This window comes from Malurus melanocephalus, unplaced genomic scaffold (assembly GCF_030028575.1).
Source record: "Malurus melanocephalus ecotype Western Australia unplaced genomic scaffold, MMel_1.1 scaffold_540, whole genome shotgun sequence".
In the NCBI taxonomy this organism is placed as follows: domain Eukaryota; kingdom Metazoa; phylum Chordata; class Aves; order Passeriformes; family Maluridae; genus Malurus; species Malurus melanocephalus.
Window position 1 is genome coordinate 257,913 of NW_026623772.1, and position 20,972 is coordinate 278,884.

Here is a 20,972-nt window from a genome sequence, read left to right on the forward strand (position 1 = left end):
AAGAAGAAACCAGAATAGCTTTTCCTCTTCCCTACAGACAGTTCAGGAGCACAAGAGAAAAATGAACATTTTTCCTTCCATTTTGTTCCACTGGAAGAGAAGTCAAAGTGCCCCTCAGTGCAATTAAATACACAGAAAGTTAAGAAACAAAACCAAGCGACACTTGGAAAAAACAAATATCCATCGGCTGCTGTGAGCTGGGAACTGACCTGAACTCCTGAAACGCCCTCCAGCCAGAAGCCATCTCTGGCAGGGGCTATCCAGGCTCTGCAGCCACAGGGCCCTTGCTGGAGCTGCAGCTGCCCTCTAATCAATTGGGGTTTGCTGTGAGACATCTCTTTTTCCAGCTCAGTAATTAAGAGCCTATTTTTAGAAAAATGAGCCACCACATTAATCAATAAGGAGCAGCCAGGTCCTCAAGGGTAAGAGGGTTGGAGTTGCTCTGCTCCAGCCTCAGGAGTTTGTCCCCAGCCCCATGGTRTGTGGTGGATCCAGGTGCTGCAGGGAGCTCCACGCTGTTCCTGTACCTCGCTGGGGCCCCACAGGGCACCTGGGACCTTCAGCTCTGTGGGCATTTCCAGGGGATGCTCCTGCACAAAGGAGTGCAGGGGCTCCTCAGTAACACCACTGAGGAAGGGTTTGGGAGGATGCCTCTGGCCAGGGGGACTCGGAGCAGCTCGTTCAGGTCTCAGCAGCAGCCCCCAATGGGGAGAGCAGGGACACAGCCATCCCCGCCCCACGYTCCTGTTGTCCCTGCCTAGGCTGGYCCTTCTGCYTSCCACCACCTCCTGCTCCACCCTGCTCAGGAGGAAGAGCCAAGTAGCCTCTTTCCTGGCAATGTTCCCCAGCACGAGGTGTTTAAATCATTTACAAAGGGCTAAAATAGAGCTGGCTCTCTTCCAGGCACTCTGGCATCCAGGCTCTGTAAACAACTCACCCACCAAGGGAGTCAGCCGGGAAAAAAGGCTTTTCACGTCCATTCCCCAGGCTCCACTTCCACAGAAACCTTCCAGCATGATCCTTTCTCAGCTGTAAGAGCAGCAGAATTGTTTCAGGTCTTCACTGACATTCCTTTTCCCCCAAGCACACTTGTGGACATCTCACATGACTCCCTTCTACCAGTGGATAGAAAAGAGGACTCTCTCTGCACAAAAAAAAAAAAAATTAGCTGATGTGGTAAGTCCGATGCGTTTCCCYGCCTTGGATATTTCCTAGGTTCCCTTTCAGAGGCAACTTATTTTGTTAATAGAATTGACCTTTATGGAGACAGGAATGAACCTGAGTATTTTCTCATGGCTGCTGCACCTCACCAGACCCCAGGAACTCACAGGGAGAATCAATAGGACATTTGTTTCTTAGGCTGCAAGTGATTCACCAAAAACCATTGGGATGAACATGGAAAATACCAGGAATCAGAATATTGCCCAGCTTTCAAAATCCCARCCATGCTGTCTGGGGTGGCCAGGAGACCAGCTGCAAGAGGAGCCACCCAGCATGTCTCCTCTGCAGGGTCTGTGGCAGGTCTCAATTGCTCTCCCCAGGGCCCACAACCCAAAGGAACACCCCAGAAGCTGGAGCTCCCCCCTCTCTGACTCGCCCGGTGACCAGCAAGTTCCCAAAACTCCTACTCTGGTCCCACAGGGGCAGGAGATGGAGTGCTGCAGCCACACTGGGATGAAGATCRCCCTAATCCTGCTGGAGCAGCCAAACCTCCTGGGCCCTCTGCAGCACCAGGTGCAAGGGGAAGGATGCAGTTCCCTGGTTTCCCAGCTCCTCCTCTCCAGCTCCTCCATCCCTGGCCTGAGTGGTGCATGGTGGGGCACAAATCAGAGCCACTCGTGGCAGGGTGACATTGAGGTAGACAGGGTGCTTGGGGGTGGTCAGAGAGAACCAACTCATCATTCTAACACACCCCTGCCTAGGGCTGGGAGCTCCTGGGCACCCCACAGGGGTTTATCCCCTCTGAGTGGGCAGTGGTGGATCTGGAGTTCTCCTTGAAGAGTTGTACAGAGGAGGATGAAGCCTCTCATGAAGAATAAAAACCCCCAACAATATGAGAACCCACACCTGGTTGCRATTTGGGAAGCGCCGTCCTCATGTCCCTCCCGGATTTTGCCAGCAGGTCCACATCAGACTCTGACCTACCCAGCTCCTGCCACCCCATCCCCTGCTGTTCCAAGGGGCACTCAAGGCACAGCCAGATGCCAGCTGAGGATTCACCCTGCTCTCACAGGATGTAGGTGTCCCTCCTGCATGCTGGCCTGGGCTGGGTGATTTGGCAGCGCAGATGCTGGGCACAGGTCAGGCATATGGTCAGTGAGAAATACCTGACAGAGGAGAACCTGAATCAGCACTCTCCAGGGAAACCTCAGAGGAGCAGTGCTGGAAGCATGGAGCGCTGGAGCAGCAGGGCTGCAGTGCTCACAGAGCTGTGGAACAGCCAGGACAGAGTCCCAGCCTGGCACTGGGCTGGAGGGAGAGAGGGGTGAGGAAGGCTGATCCCTGCACTTCAGGGAGCACGGCCAGCATCTTCCAGGTCCTGTGTCCCTGCCCGTTTCTGCCCCAAGGCCAGAGGATTGATCATTCCACAGCTTTCCCTCCCAGATGCTGGGAGCGGCTGCTGTTGCTCCTCACCATCTGTCGTGTTTGTGGTGTCAAAGAAGCCTCTGCTGAGAGCTGGCCCATGAAATATGCATGGCTTGGCCTCCCCTTCTAAACTGCCATCTCCTCCTGTGCCAAATTCCCTCCCTGCCTATTAGTCTCACACTCAAATGTTTCTTCACATTTTACGGTTTCTCGCRCCATCCATAACAGCATCTCCTGGATTTATTCCCATCACTGGTGTGGCCAAGAGTGCCCATGGAAAGACTTGGATGTGTGTTATCTGGCCTGGGGCATGTTCCCTGAGTGGGATACAGCAGCACGGTCCTGTCCCTGCTGTGTGTTCCAGCCATGGGCTGCACTGAGCTTCCCACTCCAGCTGCAGCCACCATGAGCAGGGACTGTCCCTTCTGTGCTAGCAGCACCTGCCTGGCCATGGTGGGGMTGGGGACAGTGGCCTTGAGGGCATAACATCACAGCCGAGGGGGATTGGGAGCTGGGGTGGTCAGTGCTCTGCAAGGCCACGGTGACCCACAAGGGCTTGGCACAGCCCCCACAGCAGCCTGGGAGCATCCCTTGTTGGTCTCCCTGTCACTGACAYGGCTGCCAGCTCAGGGATTTCCTCTGCTTTGGGTACCACCACCCCAAGAGAAACCCCACCAGATTTCACTTCCACCAAAAACTGGCTTTTTTTTACATTTCATCTCTGAGTTCAGGGCTGAGAATAAAGTTTTCAGAATCTCAGACCTGGTTTGCTACCACAGACTCCCAGTCCCAGCCAGATATCATGGAGCTTCAGCTCTGCTGGCATAGCAGGCAGCACTTTGGAAGCTTTCCCTGTTTCACAGGGGTGACTGGTGCCATTAGAGCCTTTGAAAGGAATTTTCTCTGTGGCACCTGGCTGAGAAACAACGTTTGAACTGCAGCCCAAGAATTCATATGTGCAGTCTCATCACGACAAGGAACTTGGGGTGAATTATTTAGCTCTAAATGGCATAAAAGAGTTAGCACAGGGAATGTTTTGAAGGAAGTGAATGCTTTTCCAGAGCTTTGTACCCAGCTCTGTCAGAGGCAGTGCCACTGTCTGGCTGTCACCGCGGAAGGACAAGATGTTCCCAAAGAGAACCTTACAAATGAGCTCCGGGAATCCCCGTGGTTTCACTACTGGGTACAGCAATGTCAGTGTTGGGGAGGGCAGAAAAAACAATTGCAGGAACTAATTTTCCCAGCTCCTGCCTGCGCTGAGCATTCCCGGCACAAGATGTCACTGAGGAGCTGGATTTGGACAGCTCTCCATCAGCCCGGAGCCATCCTGCGGGAGCCACTGGAAACGGGAGATGGGCATGGAGAATGAACAAGGTCACAGAGAGAGAACGTGGGCACAGAGAGGARATGAGGGCACAGAGGAGGGGCATGGAGCAGAGAAAGGATGCAGCTGTGATGCTGTTGTGAAACAATCCTGYGAAAAGGAAGGGAGGTACCTGATCTCCCAGGCCAAGACTCGGGAGAGTTTCTGCCCGCGGGGTGTTGGGGAGGTGCTCGGTGATCTCCGGARCTCAGCACTGGGTGTGCCGGGGAGGAACAGCTCAGGAAAACGCCTGCCAGGGGCAGGACACGCACTCGCCCTGCCTGGGAAGATCCCGAGGCCCTGCCAGCAGTCTCTGGGGCTCCACGGAGCAGGYGAAGCCAAACAGCCCCAGCCCATGCCGAGGGAGCCAAGTCTGCTGCCTCCAGCACCTCAAGCACCCATGGACCCCGACCAAATGAGTGAGAATTCGTCTGAAACCCCCAAACTGTTCACACACGCATCAGGAGGAGCAAGTGYAGGGGCTTAAAACATCTTTCCCATGCCTTGTCCCCCAAATGTTTCCAGCTCCACAGCCTGGAAATACCACAGCCTCCCCCAGGGATGGCTACGAGGGAACAGGGACCCTTTGAGGCGTCCTTTCACCCTCCCTGGGGCTGCCCCGAGTAGTCAGTAGCCCCTTGGCCCTGCAGAGTCGGCCCCGATGCTCCCCCCAGGTCTCTTCAGGGACCACTTCAAGGCTCCCTTGGGACCCTCATAAGTTTCCCAAGGGCTCCTCCAAGGGCATGAGGCACTCTGCCCTGCTCTCAGTAGTGCTCCAAGGAAGAGATACCCCTTCAGCCCCCACACAGGGCTCCCCTCGACCCGAATCTGCCCCTCCAGGTCCTTCCTGAGGCTTCCAGGGAGGGATGCACGCCCGGGACCGTCTGCGCCAAGGAGATGGGACTGAGGAAGGCGTCGGGTTGGGGCTGTGGGAACTCGGTGCACTGGGCAGGGTGACTCCAGTCTTGATGCTGGTGCCGGTGACGGTGGCAGTYCCGGTTCGTATCTCCGACCCGGTCCCTATCCTCGTGTCGGTCTTGGTCTCAGTCTCGGTTCCGATSCCGGTTCCAGTGCCAGTCCCAGTGCCAGTCTCGGTGCCGATGCTGGTCCCGGTCCCTGTCCAGGCACCAGTCCTGGTGCCGCTTCCTGTTTTGGTTGCAGTACCGATCTCAGTGCCGGTCCCGTTCCCATTCCCACTGCCGGTCCATGCCCTCATGTCGGTGCCTGTCCCGGAATCAGTCCGAGTCCCAGTCCCGATCCCRGTCCCKGTTCCCATCCCCGTGCCGGTGCTGATGCCTGCCTTGGTGCCAGTCTCAGTCCCAGTCCCGCTGCGGTCCCAGTGCCGATCCCAGAATCAGTCGCAGTCCCGGCCCCGGTCCCCGTCCCGCTGCCGGTGGCGGTGCTGAGGCAGTGCCAGGGCGCGGTGCCCGTTCCGGTGGCAGCAGAGCGGGGCCAAAGGCGGGGCGGAGCGGGGCCGTGAAGCCGGAGGCCCGGGGGCGGTCCCGCGCGGGCCGTACTTAAAGCGGCGGCGGGCGGCGGTCCCGCCGTGCCCATGGCTCTCCCGAGCGCCGCCCGGCTGCTCCGCGCCGCCGTTCGCCGGTGCGATCCCCCGAGCCGCCCGCGCTCCGCGCCCGTCGCCGCCCCCCGCGGATCTTCCCCGGCGGCGGCGGGCACAGGACCCCGGCCGGGGCCGCCCCCTCCCCCGCGGGGCGCGGAGCGGGGCTCGCCACCGCCCGCCGTGGATTTCGGGGACCCGCGGGAGGCGTTCCGCAGCAAGAGCAACGCGGAGCTGCTGCGGGGGCTGGTGGTGCTGGGGCTGTGTGCCGTGGAGCCGCTGGTGCAGCACAACCGGGAGGTGGGTGGAGGAAGGGGTCCGGCTTGGGGGGGATGCTCCGGGGTGGGGCTTATCCCCGTTAGGGGGGTTACCGGCTCTGGACCGGCGGGGCTCTCACTCAAGAAGGTGWSAGTCCCCTTCTGGAGAGWCCCATTTTGGGACTGCGACTCCCGRGATGGGGAGTGTCCCTTCCGGAGGTGCGGGATCGCGRTTCTCTCGCTCCAGGGGTCACTGATCTTTCGCCCCGGGGGGTGCCTGTTTTGCAGGATGTTGGTGCGCCCCGGGGATACYCTCACTCCGGGAGGTGCCGGTCCTGGGCCAGAGGGCTCTAACCCTGGGGGTGCCCAATTCCGCACGCGTCATTTCCCTTCCGGGAGGASTCTCGGTCTGGGAGTGCGCGTGCTGCGGACCTCTCTGTCCCGAGCCGATGGGTGCCCGTTTTTGTGGATGCCAGTCCTGGGTCGGGGATACTTTTCCTCCGGGTGTGCCGGTGCGGGGCGGGTACTGAGCCGCCGCTGTCCCGCAGCTGCTGCAGTTGTGCCAGCGTGTGCTGGGGCAGACGCTGTTCGAGCGGCTGATGAAGATGACATTCTATGGGCAATTCGTGGCCGGGGAGGACCAGGAGGCCATCAAGCCGCTGCTCCGGCGGAACCAGGCGTTCGGCGTGGGCGCCGTGCTGGATTACAGCGTGGAGGAAGACCTGGGCGACGGGCGGTGAGTGCGGGACCCACGACCCGCGGGGCGGTGGCCGGGGAGGGGGGGGTGGTGGCCCCTGGCCGTGCTGCCATTGGCTGCGCCCGCCCAGCCCCCCGCTCCCATTGGCTGCGGGAACTCTTTGCGTCACGGCCTCGCCCCCCCCCCCCAGTGCCACGCCCATGTCCCGCACAGGGGGGTGGCAGTGCCCCACATGTTGGGTGGCAGAGCCCCGCACAGGGGGGTGGCTGTGCCCCGCACAGGGGGGTGGCAGTGCCCCACATGTTGGGTGGCAGAGCCCCGCACAGAAGGGTGGCAGTGGCCCGCACACGGTGGGGGGCTGTGTTCTGCACACGGTGGATGCAGTGCCCCACACACGAGGGGAGGGAAACTGTGCCCCACACACCGGGGGGCTGTGTCCTGCACACGGGGGTGCTGGGTCCCCATTGGGCCATATCGCTCCCCCCGTCCCTCTGCCCCCCTGGCTGCTGCATCCCCTCTGTCCCCATCTATTCCCCTGCACACAACGGAGTGCAACCTCTCCCTGGTGGTGCTGTACACCCCAAACCCTCCTGCAYACCCTGAGKGCAATCCCACCTCTATCCTCCATCTCCTATGGGGTGCTGAGCCCCCCATTCCATCTTCCCTCTGGGGTGCTGCCAGCCACGTCCCATTTTCCCTAACCCCCCGGAACGCTGTGTGCCCCCCGCCCACCTCTCTGCACACAATGCGTTGCTGTCACGCTTGAAGTCCCCCTTCCCCCCCATATTGGGATGCTGCCCCCATTCCTGCCCCGCCATCCCCCACCATATGAACACTTTAGGGTGCTGCTCCCCCACATTTTGGTGCGGTCAATGATCTTGGAGYTCTTTTCCAATCTTAACAATTCCATGATTCTGTGACTTCCACCTTGCACCCTCTCACGCTGGGGTGGTGCCCCCCGTTCCCACAATACCCCCTCAATCCCGGGCAGCCTTCGCTGCCTCCCGCCCTCCGCCAAGAGCTGGCASCAGCCCAAAGCTGCCGATAACTTTCCATTATTCAGTCTGCCGTTCAAGGCAGCTCCGCTCTATGGATCGATGAGCCGATAGCCGGCACGCCATGGTCACGGCGGTGTCCCCCTACCCACAAAGGTGGCCCTTCCAGAGGACACTAGCTGGGGATGCGCCGTCCCCCGGCAGGGCTGCACAGCGGCAGTCTCTGCTGCCAGCTGGGGACACCRTCCGGCTGTCACATGCTTGTCACGTGGTGTTAAAAACACAGCGGAAACGGCTTTTTAGGGTGATTTGAGAGCGGRGTGTGAGTCAGGGTGGTGATGCAGGTGCTGCCGCTGGGAACCTTATCTATGGTCCACACGCGGGCATTGCTTATCGGGAGCCCCCATGTGCCATGGCGGGTGCCACTGCCCCTCGCTGCTGCTGCTGCTGCTGCTGCTGCCGCTGCTGCTGCCAGACATCCCCGGGAGTGAAGCGTCTGTGCATCCGTGATGGGAGCGGGCTCTTGCTGAGGGCAGCGCAGGCTCGGGAGGTGTGCGGGGCGAGGCAGGGCTGTACCATCCCAGAGTGGGCTGCAAACTTCGGGGTTTTTCTACAAAATCTTCAAAACACCCCGCTGCTGCCTGGCAGGGGGGTGGCTGTTGTCAAGATGTGTAGCCGAGTGTTTCTTCCCTGGACAAACGCAGCCATGGTTCGGGCACAGTGTTCAGCATTCCCGTGGGGCTGAGCTGGCAGCACCAGCGCTGCCAGGCTGGCCCTGCTGCCCATGGTGCCTGGCTGTGCCTCTGCCAAGGGCTTTCCTGTGGCTGACTGCAGGTGTATCCTTCCTGCTGATGGGTGCCAGTGAGCTGGGCTATGCTGCTCCCCCCGCGCTGCTGATTTGGGGTTTGCACACGTGGTACTCCTTGTTAGGTGAGTTCTGCCTGTGTTGTATGGGCCATTCACACCAAAGAGAGTTCCCARTGCATCTCTGCCTGAGACCCAGTGGGATTTGCCTGGATACCAGGAAAAGGGTCTTCATTCAGAGGGTACTGGGCACTGCCCAGGCTCCCCAGGAAATGGTTATGGGCTTGAGGCTGCCAGAGCTCCAGGAGYGTTTGGACAGGGTGGGATTGTTGTCCTGTGCAGGGCTAGGAGTGGGACTTGATGTCTCCATGGGTCCCTTCCACATCAGGGTGTTCTRTAATTCTGTGAACAGGCACAAAGCCCAGAGTTGTATTGGAAGGGTTTTGTTGAACCCTGTCCCCTGCCAACCCTTACTCTGGGTCCTTCTTGGCCCTGTTTGGGGGAAAACTTCAAATTCTCAGTGCTTCTGCCAGGGCTGGTTTCTGAGTTGTGCTGCAGGTGGTTGAAGTGGGGGCAGTCCAGGGTTCATGGCTGTTGGACTCCAGAGCTGTGTCCTTCCCTTTGGTGAATGCTTCGGGACTGTGCTGCTGCCAGCCAGGAAGCTGCTCAGTCAGCGGGTGTTTTGGCCTCTCAGTGCTATCTCCTGTTCCTCTGGAGCAAGCTGGAGATGATGRCAGGGAAATGCCCTTTCCACCCTAGCAATGGGCTGTGGCGCCTTTTCCACAGCCTTTCCGGCTGGGAACAACAGTGCAACGTGGGCAAGAACCGGCTAATCCTGCCTGCCACAGGCCCCTGCCTGCCCTGCTCAGGCTGGCGGCCAGGACTCTGCCAGCTTGTCCCAGGAGGCCTCAGCCACGTGCTKAAGGATACTGCCAGCTCATGGTGACACTGCTGGAAAATGAGTACCCTGCAGGCAGCAGAGGGCTGGGGGTATTCAGGGTGGATGCACCCCTGGGTGAGGGGTGGAGAGGCAGCACTGGGCAGGGGCTTCTGGTACTTGTGGGGTGAAACAGGGAGCACCCCTCCCATTGTGGAGGTGGTTGTGGTCTCCTGGCAGCCTTGGGGCCATTGCTGGCCCCTGGCATCCCAAGACTGCTGATGGGTTGGGGTTGTGCTGATGGAGGGAGAGAGGGACAATCCTGCCCGAGCATTGTCAAATGCTCTTCAGGCTCTGCAATGTAGTATGGATTTGGCTTCCTCTAGAAATTCCTTGTGTGGATATCTGACACCTGCCCCAGCCTGGCCAATCCTGCTCCCAGTGCTGCTCCCACCCCTGCCTGGAGCTTGGTCAGCACAGCCCTGGGATCGAGAGACAGCTTCTGTTCAGTTTGAGGCTCTCCAAGGCGGTTCTCTGGTGGTCCTGGGCTGGTGTGTGCTGACAACTCCTGCTTGGAGCAGGTTGAAGGTCTGTTCTGCCAAGAGCTTTGCTTTATTCTTACCCGTGTGATTTTAAGCACCACAYATTGCTCTGATATGGACTTCACGTAACTATGAGTCCCTTCCTTGGATGTGGTAATTCAAGGACAGCTTCTCCCTATTGCCAGACCCCTTTGCTGCTGAGCAAAGCAAACACGCTGTGCTGCTGGCACCCTCTGGGTAACCTCCAGGGCCAAAGGGATTATTTCTGACAGTGGGACCTTTGTGCTGCTCCTGAGCTGGTTTATTTAGCCTGATCCAAAACTTCCTGAAAGCCTCATCTGCTGTGTCAGCCAGATTACCCTTCCCAGCCATCCAGCAGGCAAGTCCTCACAACCTGCTTTAGGCAAGTGCTCCCAGGCCCTGAGCTCAGCCTTGAGGCTGTTTCTGCCTGGTTACAGACTGCCAGGAGTGCCTGGACAATGCCTGGAGATGGGACCTGCTCAGGGACACTTGCTGTGTGCWTGCAGAAGGAATGGTCAGATACAGCCAAGTTCAGTGGCACTTGGTGGGTGAGGGAATGGCTCTGCTGGCCAAGATTAATATTGTAGASTGAATAGCTGATCTCCAGGATTAATTATAATTTCTTCAGCTGGAAGGAGCTTCCTTTATTTTGCTTGAYGCAGAAGAACAAAGCGAGCAGCGTGGCACTGCTTTGAGTGCCTCCCTAGAGGATGAAGGAACTGCTGATGCAGTCATGAAGCAGGAATGCTGCTGGGAAGGGTGTGTTTGTCTCCAGGAACACAAAATACTCCAAGGGCGCTGTTTGCTAATTGAGCTGAGTGCCTTCACTCCGCAGGTTTTGCTCCCAGCCACTTGTCCTCAGCACCTTGGATGTTGTGTTCAAGGTGTGCCTTGGGCTCCGAGCTGTCCCCTTCCCACAGAACCCCTGTCTCTGTGTGTCCTCATGTTACAGCAGTGTTCAGCTGACACTGTCCCCTGTGCCACAGCACCTGCTCCAAGGGGAGCTCCCACCTAGCAAGGGCATTGCTGGTAAATCCCATTTCTGAGTGTATGATCTCCTTCCTTTCCTCTACCCTCTGTATTCAGGGACAAAAAGCTGCTTTCCCTGTCCTCAGGCAAGCAGAATCAGGCAGCAGTGCCTGCTGGACACGGTGCCTGCTGGTGCTCCTGCCCCAGCTCACCCCAGGCTCTGTGGCACTTGGAGCAACATGGGGCTGTCCCTGGCTTCAGGGGCCAGAGGAAAAGGCTTGTTTCCCGTTGTTTATGCTTCCAGCAAGCCCTAATCCCTGTCACAGGGTTTCCATGTGGGAGAATGTGTCCTGGGACCACGCCATGTGCTCTCTGCTCTCTTGTCCCTGCCTGCTGGCTACAGATGGGTGGCTTTGCGCTTCCCTCGCACTGTGCTTCTCCCGCACTGGGCACAGCCAGTTTGGGGACAGTGAGGCCAAAGCAGAGAGCTCCTGGAGGAGATGGCTCTGCTGCCACTCAGGGCTGCTCTCTAGGGGCTGGCCCTGTTCTGGCTGATACCCTGGGCTTGTGATGGGGTTTAGGGTGTCAGCAAGAAGGCTGAGCTGCTCAAGCTCAGGAAGGATCTCAGGACTTGCCCAGCATCCCCAGGCTGTCAGAGCCCCGTTATCTCCATGGCAGAGAGTTTGGACTTAAAATGACACTCGAGATCAGCTGGAGTCAAAAACAAGATGTTGTTTGTGAGTTGTTGGCTGAAGCCAAGGCACAGAGGAGGGTGGGCAGGGCAGGGCAGGGCACTCTCGGCACCCTTGGCTCAATGTGTTCTGGGTTTGGAGAAGCTCTGTGCTCCATGGTCTGGCTGCTGGTCCATCAAGATGAGGATGCACAGGGTTGAGGCTTGGTGTCACCACAGCAAGGACAATGAGCAGGTTGGAGATGGAGCATCCCAGCCCCACCMGACTGACCTTGTCCTTGCCATGGGCTGGGCTGTTGGAGAGCAGCTCTGAACCGCGGGGCCGAGCATCCTCACTGTGCTGCCTCAGGGCTCCCAGGCCTTCCCTGGGTGGATGATGGAGCCCTGTTCCCTTCCACAGGTGGGGGATCTGACCTGCCAGCTGGATCCCATCGGCAGTGGGATGGCAAGGGAACAGCAGGGTCCAGCAGCAGGATGGCGGCACAGGAGCCTCAGAGCTGCCCTATCCTTCAGCATAGGGTTGCAGGGGGTTGCTGACCTGGCCCTTATCTTCCCTGTTTCTCTTCTTAGCTCCCGCACCTCTGCAGCCGAGAAGGAGATGGGAGGTGAGTGACAGGACAGGCACTGCAGGCCTGGGCTTGTGGGGAAGGAGCCAGGTACCACAGCCCCAGAAAATGAGCTGGACAAAGAACAGTGTGGTTCCTGGCCCAGTCCTGCCCCTCAGCAAAGCCTCAGCCTCTGCTCGGGTACTGAGCAAGCAGGACCCCTGTCAGCCCTGGGGCCTCTTCTGAGGTCCAAGCCGGAGCCTCTCTCCCTTTCACCCACACTGGAAGCTCCTGGGGAGGAGCTCGGTGGGGCTGCATGGCCCATCTGCATCCTCTTCCACCCCAGGAACAGAGCAAAGGGAGAAGCAATACCGAGCTCAGCAGGGATTTGGGGATCACCATGGTGGTGCCCACACCTATTTCTACGCTGATGAGGCCAAGTGTGACCAACACATGGAGACTTTCCTCCGCTGCATTGATGCCTCAAGTGAGTGCTCCATGTGCCCTGAAAATCTCCACCGTGTTGGGGACTGCAGGAATCCCTCAGTCCCACCACCAGCGTACCCTCCTGCCCGAGGCTGATGTCAGGCTGACTCTGTCCTTGTGGCTCCATCCAGGTGGCAGCTCAGAGGACGGCTTCTCTGCCATCAAGCTGACAGCACTGGCCAGACCCCAGTTCCTGGTGAGTGCTCTGGTTGTGGTGGGACAGAGCCAGGGCCACAGATGATRCTTCTGCTGGGGCAGGTGCCAGGCTTTGCTATGGAGGCTTCTCTAGTAATGGTAGAGAAGAGTGGGCACCAACAACCCRTCCCCTGTGAGCCCAAGACCCCTGGAGACCCTGCCTCAACTTTGAAGAGACACAAAGAGCTCAGAAGTTTAAAGGTCCCAACACGAAGAGGGGATGTGGGGTGTGTGCTGCTTGGCTTGGCCAAGGTGCCCTGCTCTGGGGTCAGYGTTCACCTTGGCCTGGCTGTGATCTTGCAAACCCCTGGCAGGACAGCAGGCTCCAGCCTGGGTGTCTCACCAGGAGCTCTGTCCCCATAGGTACGGTTCTCAGAGGTGCTGGTGAAGTGGCGAAGGTTCTTCAACCAAATGGCCGCAGATCAGGGCCAGGCCGGGCGGGCAGTGCTGGACACGAAGCTGGAGGTGGAGAAGCTGCAGGTGAGGCAGGTTCTGCCCGTGGGAGGAGGCTGTGCTGAGGGGATGGACATGGACACGCAGGGAGCAGCGTGGCCATGGACACACMGGTGCCAGAGCAGCCCTGAGCTGTCACACCTAAAGCAGACCGACCCCTGKGGCCCTGACACTCGTTTTGGTGGCAGGAGGCACTGGCCAACCTCGGCATCACGAGCAAGGCAGAGAGCCAGCAGTGGTTCAGGGGTGAGAACCTGGGCACCAGCGGGTAAGCTGCCTGCGAGCTGGGGGTGCTGCAGGGTGGGGACACTGGAGGAATTTGTCCCAGGGCCAGCAGCAAGGGGAGGTCTCTGAAGGCCTGCTCTGGCTCAGCACAGTAATGGAGCATAGGGGRAGTTTGGGCGGGGTGACAAGACAAGTCAGGGCGGCACATGCCATGTGTCCTGCTTGCTGGTGGGGGTTGGGAGCTGGCAGAGDCCCCCCTGCCATTGCAAGACACCAGCAAGGACCTGGCTCTCTGCTCCCAGCACTGTGGACCTGCTGGACTGGAACAGAATGTTCAACAGCCGCAACAAGCTCTCCAGGCCCCTGTTCATCCCCAACAGGAAGGTGAGTACCCACCCTTGCTACCCCCAGAGTGGTCCCACAGCATTTGTGAGAGCAGGGTGAGGGTCTTGTGCACTTCTCAGCAGGTGCTGGTGGYTGCAGTGCTGGTGGCAGAGCTCAGCTGTGCTGTGGCCACGGTGTGCAGCCCCCAGGCTGGCAGGGTGGGCACCCTATCACACCATGCTGGCTTGTGGGGGCTGGGGTGGGGCAGCAGCCCTGGGGAAGGGTTCTGTCCAGGGGCGTTTGTGTCCCTCATGGGCAGAGCTGGATGCAGGCAGGGTGCCATAGAGCTGTTCTGGTTTCAGACTGGGCAGCTGGAGCCTCTGCTGTTGCGCTTCAGTGAGGAGGAGGASCTGCAGATGAAGCGGGTGCTGCAACGCATGGATGTCCTGGCCAAGGTGAGGGGGCCCCGGGGCCAGGGGAGCCCCAGGGGGTGACACACGGAGCAGGCAGCCCTATGAGCCCATCCTGCGTGTCATTTGCTCCCAGAGAGCCATGGAGAAGGGCGTGAGGCTGATGGTGGACGCAGAACAGAGCTACTTCCAGCCGGCCATCAGCTGGCTCACAGTGGAGACGCAGCGCCGCTTCAACGGCAGCCAGCCCATCATCTACAACACCTACCAGTGCTACCTGAAGGTGGGGTGACCCCTCCCCGCCCCACTGCCACAGCTTCAGGGACACCTCGGCTCCTGGGGCCGCCACAGTGCAGTGGCACAGTCGGGGGTGGCACTGTGCCAATGAYCTTGTGCCATCTCTGCCACCTGGTCACAGGAGGCGTACAACAACGTGACAGGGGATGTGGAGCTGTCGCGCCGGGAGGGCTGGCACTTCGGTACCAAGCTGGTGCGCGGCGCCTACATGGAGCAGGAGAGGGAGAGGGCGGCTGAGATGGGCTATGAGGATCCCATCAACCCCACCTATGAGAAGACCAATGAGATGTACCACAGGTAGGGGACAGCCCCAGCCACGCTGCTCCCTGTTGCCCCAGTGGGAAGAGGCCTCACCAGAGGCCCATCTTGCCCTACAGGTGCCTGGACTATGTCCTGGAGGAGATCAAGAGCAGCCGGAAAGCCAGCGTGATGGTGGCATCTCACAACGAGGACACRGTGAAGTTCACCCTGCGCAGGTGGGTGCTGGGCAGGCAGCGTGGGGAGGCAGGGACCAGGGGCTAGAGGGATGTGGGGGCCCAGCACAGCTGCAGGGAGATGTCCTTTGTCAGATGTGGCTTGTCAAATCCCCCCTGAGCTCACCTGGGGCATCCTGGCTCCCACCTGGTGCTCAGGGCTTTAGATGGGGCTTGGTGGTGGGGTTACAACATGGTGGCCCCAGTGTGTGTAGAACTGGTCCCATCCCCAACCCAGAGGGTTCTGTAAAAACAAATCCCTCAAGTTCTACATCCCAGCATCCATCTGGGATGTGGTCAGTGCCACGCTGTCCTGTTTGGAGATGATCCCCAGTCCTCTGGTGGGACACACTGCCCTGGTAAGCTCTGCTGTGTCTGCTCTCCCCCTATGCTGAGGCTCGTTTTACAGGATGATGGAGCTGGGGATCCATCCCTCAGACAAGAAGGTGTGCTTCGGGCAGCTGCTGGGCATGTGTGACCAAATCACCTTCCCCCTGGGTGAGTGATGGGAGTGGAGGGCTTGGCAGAGGAGCTCTTGCTCCACCAGGACCCTTAGGGTCGCCCTGAGCAGCTTTTGTGGGGTCTAGAGGAGGGAGGGAGACCATCCTGACATGGAGCAGGACTGGCTGAGCCAATCCTGGCTATGGGGAATGCTGTGAGCCCTGTGAGGGKTTTGGGGAAGACRGAGATGAGGATGTAAGTGGAGAATYATCTCCCTCCTGGAATTGCATGAGCCTGTAGTGGCTGAACAAGGACATTCCCACTTTGGAGTCTGAGCAGAGATCGAGGTGTCCCAAGGTGGGGCAGAGACTGCTCCTGGCAGACTGAACCCCTRTCCTGTCCCTCTCAGCCTGGGGGCATCACTGGGCTCCATGGGAGGTGCACACCAAGCCCTGGGCTCTCTGCTAACAGGGTGGCACTAGCCTCTGGTGTGACCTTGTCCTCAGCCACTGGCCTAGGCAGTGGAGCAGCACTGCCAGGGGCCTGGACAGAGGGACACACAAGGGTCCAGGTCCTCAGCTCGTGTCAGGGACTGATCTCCCTGCCCACACCAGTGTCCGGAGCAGAGTCCCCAGGCCAGCAAAGCAGCAGGAGGCAAACTGGGCAGTTGTCCAGCACAGATGCTGCTCTGTCCTGGAAGCGGGGTTTGGCCGCCCGTCTGCAGCTCCTCCGGTCATGCTGGAAAAATGTGTTAACTTGATGTTTCTGGTTGAACGCTCCTTGAGCTGGCCCAGCCCCGGCTGCCGACATTCCCAGGGCTCCTTGTGACCTTGGCCYGCTCCCTCTGGCGCTTTCCCAAGCTGCCGGTGCTGAGCCGGGAGAGATGCACCGCTGCTTCCCCACCAGACTCTGCCGCTCCCGGGATGCCCCTCCCAGTGCCCAGCCATAGCCTCTTGCACATCCACCCGTGTCCYATCAGCACATTCCCACGGGCATGGGAGAGCTGGCAGGAAAGGGCTGGTGGCCATTTTTTTCCCCTCTCTTTTTTTCTTCCCCCCCATTTTTCCTTCACCCTTTTTCTTCTTCACCCGTTTCTTCCTCAGCCCTTTTCCTTTTCCCCCTTTTTTCCCCTTCCCCCCTTTTTCCCCCCCTTCCTGTCCCTTCCTCCTCCTTCCCCCCTCTTTTCCCCCTTTGCCACTCTTTTCCCCTTTTCATGCATCTTCCTCCTATTTTCCTTCTCCTTTTTTGCATTTTTTCACTTTTTTTCCTCCTTTTTTCCCCTTCTTTTTCCTTTTTGTGCCTTTTTTTGCTCTCGGCGCTGCCCTGACCTGCAGCCTCTCTCCCTCAGGCCAGGCTGGCTTCCCCGTGTACAAGTATGTGCCCTACGGGCCAGTGAACGAGGTGCTGCCCTACCTGTCCCGCCGGGCCCAGGAGAACAGGGGCTTCATGCAGCGGGCGAACCGCGAGCGGGACCTGCTCTGGAAAGAGGTCAAGAGGCGTCTCCTGACGGGAACCCTCTTCAGCCACTGACCCCAGCCCCAGCCACGGGGCTCCTGTGCCTTCAGCCTGAACCACTGTCATCATTCCCCATGCCAGCTGTGCTGCAGCTCCCCCAGCCCCCTTTGCCCTGGAGAAAAGTGTCCTTGTTGCTGTTGAACCACTCACACCTTCCACTGGCCTCTGGGCTSCCCCCAGCGATGTCCCGTGGCTTCTCGAGCGGTCCCAGGGGAGGTGCTGGGGCTCTCCTGCCAGCCCGCTCCGTGCCTTGGTGAACCCTGTCCTGGGTTTTTATCCCTGGCAGGATTGTGCAGGGTGATTTAATCCACTTGCCTTGTACCACAGGCTCAGGTCCGGGTGGGTTGGGTGACTAGGGGACAAGCTGGCCTCAGCCAGAAGCTCCTCCAGCCTCTGTCAGGGTTGGAGCTTTGTCTCTTCTAGACCTTTGAAGGGGCTGGATCAGTCCCTGTTGCCTGTCCCAGACAGCCACTACCTGCCTGCTCACTGGCTTTGCACTGACCAGAGCTGGGCAGGTCCAGCTCCCCCCTATCCCCCTGGGCTAAGCTGCCTGGGGCTGTCAATCCTCAGGCACACATCCCGTGGAGCAGGAGGGGCCAGGGGAGTGGGCTGGCCCCATCCCTGTGCCATTCCTGYACTGCCCACGGTCCCTGGGCAGTGGGAGCACCAGGAGCTGGACCACAGCTCGGCTCTGCTGTACACTGGATTTGCAGAGAATGGAAATTATTAAATCACAGCTGTTCCTCCTCCTGTCTCTCTCTCTGTTACTGGGCAGCCACATCTCCAGGCACTGCTGTGRTCCCAAAGGGGGATTGGTGCTGCTCGCTTTGTCCTGAGCCAGGGCTTGGGGAAACGAGTGAGGCCAAATTTCCTGGCACAGGGACTGGAGAAGCTGTGGAGCTGCCTGTGATGGGCTTGGGGGGAGCTGGGAGTCCCTACTGCAGAGGAGGGGGGGCAGCATGGGACAGCCTCTCTCCACCCTGAGATCTGCTTTTGGGGGACATGCACCCTGCAGACTTTCRCATCTCAAATTAAGGGCACTTTTCCCTGGGCTCACAGGCATCTCTGGGATTACCTGCCTGGTGTTGTGGCAGTGTCTCCTTTTTCCCTGGGCTAGTCACTCTGCTTGGTGAGCCACCCACACCAAAGGGGTGATGTTTAGGCTTTCCAGARCTAAGCTGGAGCCTCCTGCCTTTTCTCTATCTGAGATTCTCCTGCCTTAAAAAACACCTGGAGGTGAGCAGGGAGCCTTGCTGGAGCAGAGGACCAGAACAGCACTGGTGCAGGCAGCAGCTGGACTCCTGGTATTCCAGGGAAGATGGGAGCTGCTCCAGGCCCTGGGCTGCCTCTCCAGCCCATGCAGGATACTGTGGCAGTGGCACAGAGTSCCCTGGCACCCCAGGGCCTGAGCTCTACTGCTGCAGCCGCGTCCAGGGCTGGCTGATGTGGCAGGAGCAGCTGTTACCCACTGTGAGCTTCTGAAAAGACTCCCAGACATCTGTGTTGTAAGGCAGGAGAAGCCCTACTCTGGTCCCTCTTTCTTGCAGTTAACCCCCTCCCCAGCACTCACTCTTTCCAGGACAGAAGGACAACTTCACAGCAGGGGTCAGTGATGTTTTCTGCAGGGCCTCTGTAGGACTGCAGGTGCTGCCTCCTGAGCACCCAAGGCATGGGATGCCCTTGAAGCCATAAAATACCTGGTTCCCCACAACCTTTCTCAGAATGTCTTCAGCTGGAAGGGACCCCCAGGATCACCCAGCCCMGCCCCYRKCCCTGCCCAGACCCCCCAACAATCCCCCCTGTGCATCCCYGGCAGCGCTGTCCAAACGCTCCTGGAGCTCTGGCAGCCTCGGGGCCGGGACCATTCCCTGGGGAGCCTGGGCAGTGCCAGCACCCTCTGGGGACAGGAGAACCTTTCCCTGCTCTCCCCCTGCCCTGGCCCAGCTGTATCCATGCTCAGCCAGTAAACAGCAAACTGCCTCCTTTGTTTATGGGTGCACTGACCCACCAGCCCTCCCATGTCCTAGTCTTTCCTCACCCTGCTCAGGTTTAGCTTTTGCTGTTGGTCACTGTTTTCTGCTTGTCCTGAAGGAAGAGGAGGCATGGAATGGTGGTGTGTGTGCAGGACCTTCCTGCTTGCAAGGTTGCTGCTGCAGCGGTGGGGAGTTGGAAGGGGAAAGAGCTGTATCCTTACAGCAACCATCCTGACAGCCTGGGCACAGCCAGGATGGTGACAAGAACCTCACATTGTAGGATTCCCCATGCCCCACTGCCCACTGAAGCAGCCATGGGGATTTTTGAACCACTGACAAAACAGCATCTATTTCCTCAGTTTTGTGTTCGGAAGTACGATAGTGCTGGGGTTCCTTTCTGTGGTATTTTCCGAAACACAGAAAGACAGGAGGCAAGCACCTGGCAGGGTCTGAAACGAGAACTGCTAATGATGGTGTGATGGAAAGCATGGGCTAGCCCTGCATGGACAGCAGCCTGGCTGGGAGCAGCGGGAGAGGAGGGAGGGGTGGGTGGTACCTGCAGGCTGTGCAATGCCCCAGGCCCTGGCAGCACCAGCCAGCCCAGGGCACTGTGAAACCTCCCTCTGCTTCTCCCTGCAGYGTCCTCAGCTTCTCCAGCTTCTTATGCCAGCTGGCAGCATCTTCTGAGGGACCAGCTTATCTCCCTGGCTGCAGCCCAGCCCCTGCTCTGCCACAGGTTACACTGGCAGAAACAGAGCAGCCGACATGCGCTGCCTGCTGGCCAAGAGGAAGAGAAGTTTATGGAAACCATAAAAACATTCAAAAGCTGTGACATTCTTGCACAAAGCATCAGCATGGGGAGGCAGTGTGAGGCAGTGTCACCTGTGACCAGGACAGTGGAGCACCAGGACTGCTCAGCACAAGGCAGGAGGATGGAGAGAGTGGGACAGGAAGGGAATCCTAGCTATGGAAACAGCCAGAGGGAGGCCGCAGCTCGAGGTGGGCTCAGCTGCCAGGGGAGGCACCACCACCAAACCCGGATTCCTGCCTAACTTTGGAGTTGACCCCTCTCCATCCTATTTTAATTCAACATAAAGGGATGCTGAGTTCAGCCTGAGGCTGAGCCATCCCAATGGAGCAATTTGGGTCTCTACAGCTTTCATATTTCTTATGCCTGTGAGCAGGATGTGGCTGGGGAAACAGGGATGAGGAGGTAGRGGAGGTGGGCAAGAGATGCTGCTTCCTCGTGCTGCTGCCAAACAGGTGAAATGTGCCAGAGAAAAAAGGAGGGGAGCAAGGGGATGCYCCACAATGGTCACATTCTCACTGGTAAGACCACCAGAGGCTTTCCACTGGGAGTCACCTGTCTGAGCAAGAGAGAAGCCTTCATGCTCTCCAGTACTGCAAATACCAAAGAGGGTGAGAACCCACCAAATGCGTTCACTCTCTGCTCGGTGCAGGGACCCCAAGATGCTCAGAACTCCCTGATCTTCTCCAGACGGATGCTGCCCAGGTCATGCCTACTGTGATGGAGGCTCCATATCCACAGAAGATCCCTGAGGTGTGACCCCTCAGMTGCAGCTCTGTGGGAGATGCAGTGTCCATACACCTTCGCTGTCCATACACCTTCCCCTTCTGCAGATGGGTCTGCAGAAGCCATCAGCTTTCCTCAGGAGACACACGCAGCTGTTCAGCTGTATTTGGGCTACCCTAACGGAGATGGCCAGGGTGTCCCCATCCATGCTTCCCCCATACTGTTATCAGGTGTCCTGGGAGCTCAGAGAAGCTTAAGGCATCTCTTGCAGTGACCAATAAAAGCCAGCCACATGGGTGGCGGCCAAGGAAACACTGGCCCATTCAGTGCTGCTGCACTGTTGGGCTGTGAGGTGTATTGACAGGGCTGCCCCACCGTGCTAGAGGTGCAGGATTCGTGCCGGTGCCCAGGGTGTCCCCCTGATTCYCAGCTGTGTCTTTACAGCGGGTTAACCAGCGGCTACTCTGAAGCCCTTCTGTCTCTGCTGCTACAAGCACCACTTGGCTCGCACGGGTCCCTGCGTGGCTCCCAACGGGCTGGTCCAGGCTGCCGCACACATGGAGATGCCAGATCACTGGCATGTGCCATCTTCTGGACCTGCAGAACTGCACCTGGATCTACCAGACTTTTGGGAAACCGGGTCCTGGGGCTGTCAGGCACCTGGAGCTGCTGGATCCCTGGATCAGGTGGATACTGGGCTTTCGGGCTCCTGAGGGCTGCCAGATTGCCAGGACAGACTGACCC

The 20,972-nt window shown here is 59.0% G+C and overlaps 1 protein-coding gene and 1 long non-coding RNA gene across 2 annotated transcripts in view; one reads left to right on the top strand and one right to left on the bottom strand.

Moving 5' to 3' along the window:
* LOC130582923 (uncharacterized) overlaps positions 1-5,395 on the bottom strand; it is a 7,065-nt gene extending 1,670 nt beyond the window's left edge. The window contains exons 1-2 of the long non-coding RNA XR_008966372.1: positions 4,083-5,395; positions 938-1,144 (exon numbers count right to left, since the gene is read on the bottom strand). This is a non-coding gene — a long non-coding RNA (uncharacterized LOC130582923). The remainder of the gene's footprint in view (positions 1-937; positions 1,145-4,082) is intronic.
* The window catches only part of PRODH (proline dehydrogenase 1), a 29,382-nt gene extending 11,893 nt beyond the window's left edge, over positions 1-17,489 (top strand). Inside the window, exons 3-17 of the mRNA XM_057381915.1 lie at positions 4,997-5,109; positions 5,432-5,804; positions 6,310-6,497; positions 11,928-11,962; positions 12,249-12,389; positions 12,520-12,584; positions 12,947-13,063; positions 13,225-13,304; positions 13,564-13,645; positions 13,948-14,040; positions 14,132-14,278; positions 14,414-14,589; positions 14,670-14,768; positions 15,175-15,263; positions 16,555-17,489. Coding sequence (XP_057237898.1) covers positions 4,997-5,109; positions 5,432-5,804; positions 6,310-6,497; positions 11,928-11,962; positions 12,249-12,389; positions 12,520-12,584; positions 12,947-13,063; positions 13,225-13,304; positions 13,564-13,645; positions 13,948-14,040; positions 14,132-14,278; positions 14,414-14,589; positions 14,670-14,768; positions 15,175-15,263; positions 16,555-16,736 — 1,980 coding nt within the window. The 3' untranslated portion in view covers positions 16,737-17,489. The remainder of the gene's footprint in view (positions 1-4,996; positions 5,110-5,431; positions 5,805-6,309; positions 6,498-11,927; positions 11,963-12,248; positions 12,390-12,519; positions 12,585-12,946; positions 13,064-13,224; positions 13,305-13,563; positions 13,646-13,947; positions 14,041-14,131; positions 14,279-14,413; positions 14,590-14,669; positions 14,769-15,174; positions 15,264-16,554) is intronic.
* The last annotated feature ends 3,483 nt before the right edge of the window (positions 17,490-20,972 follow it).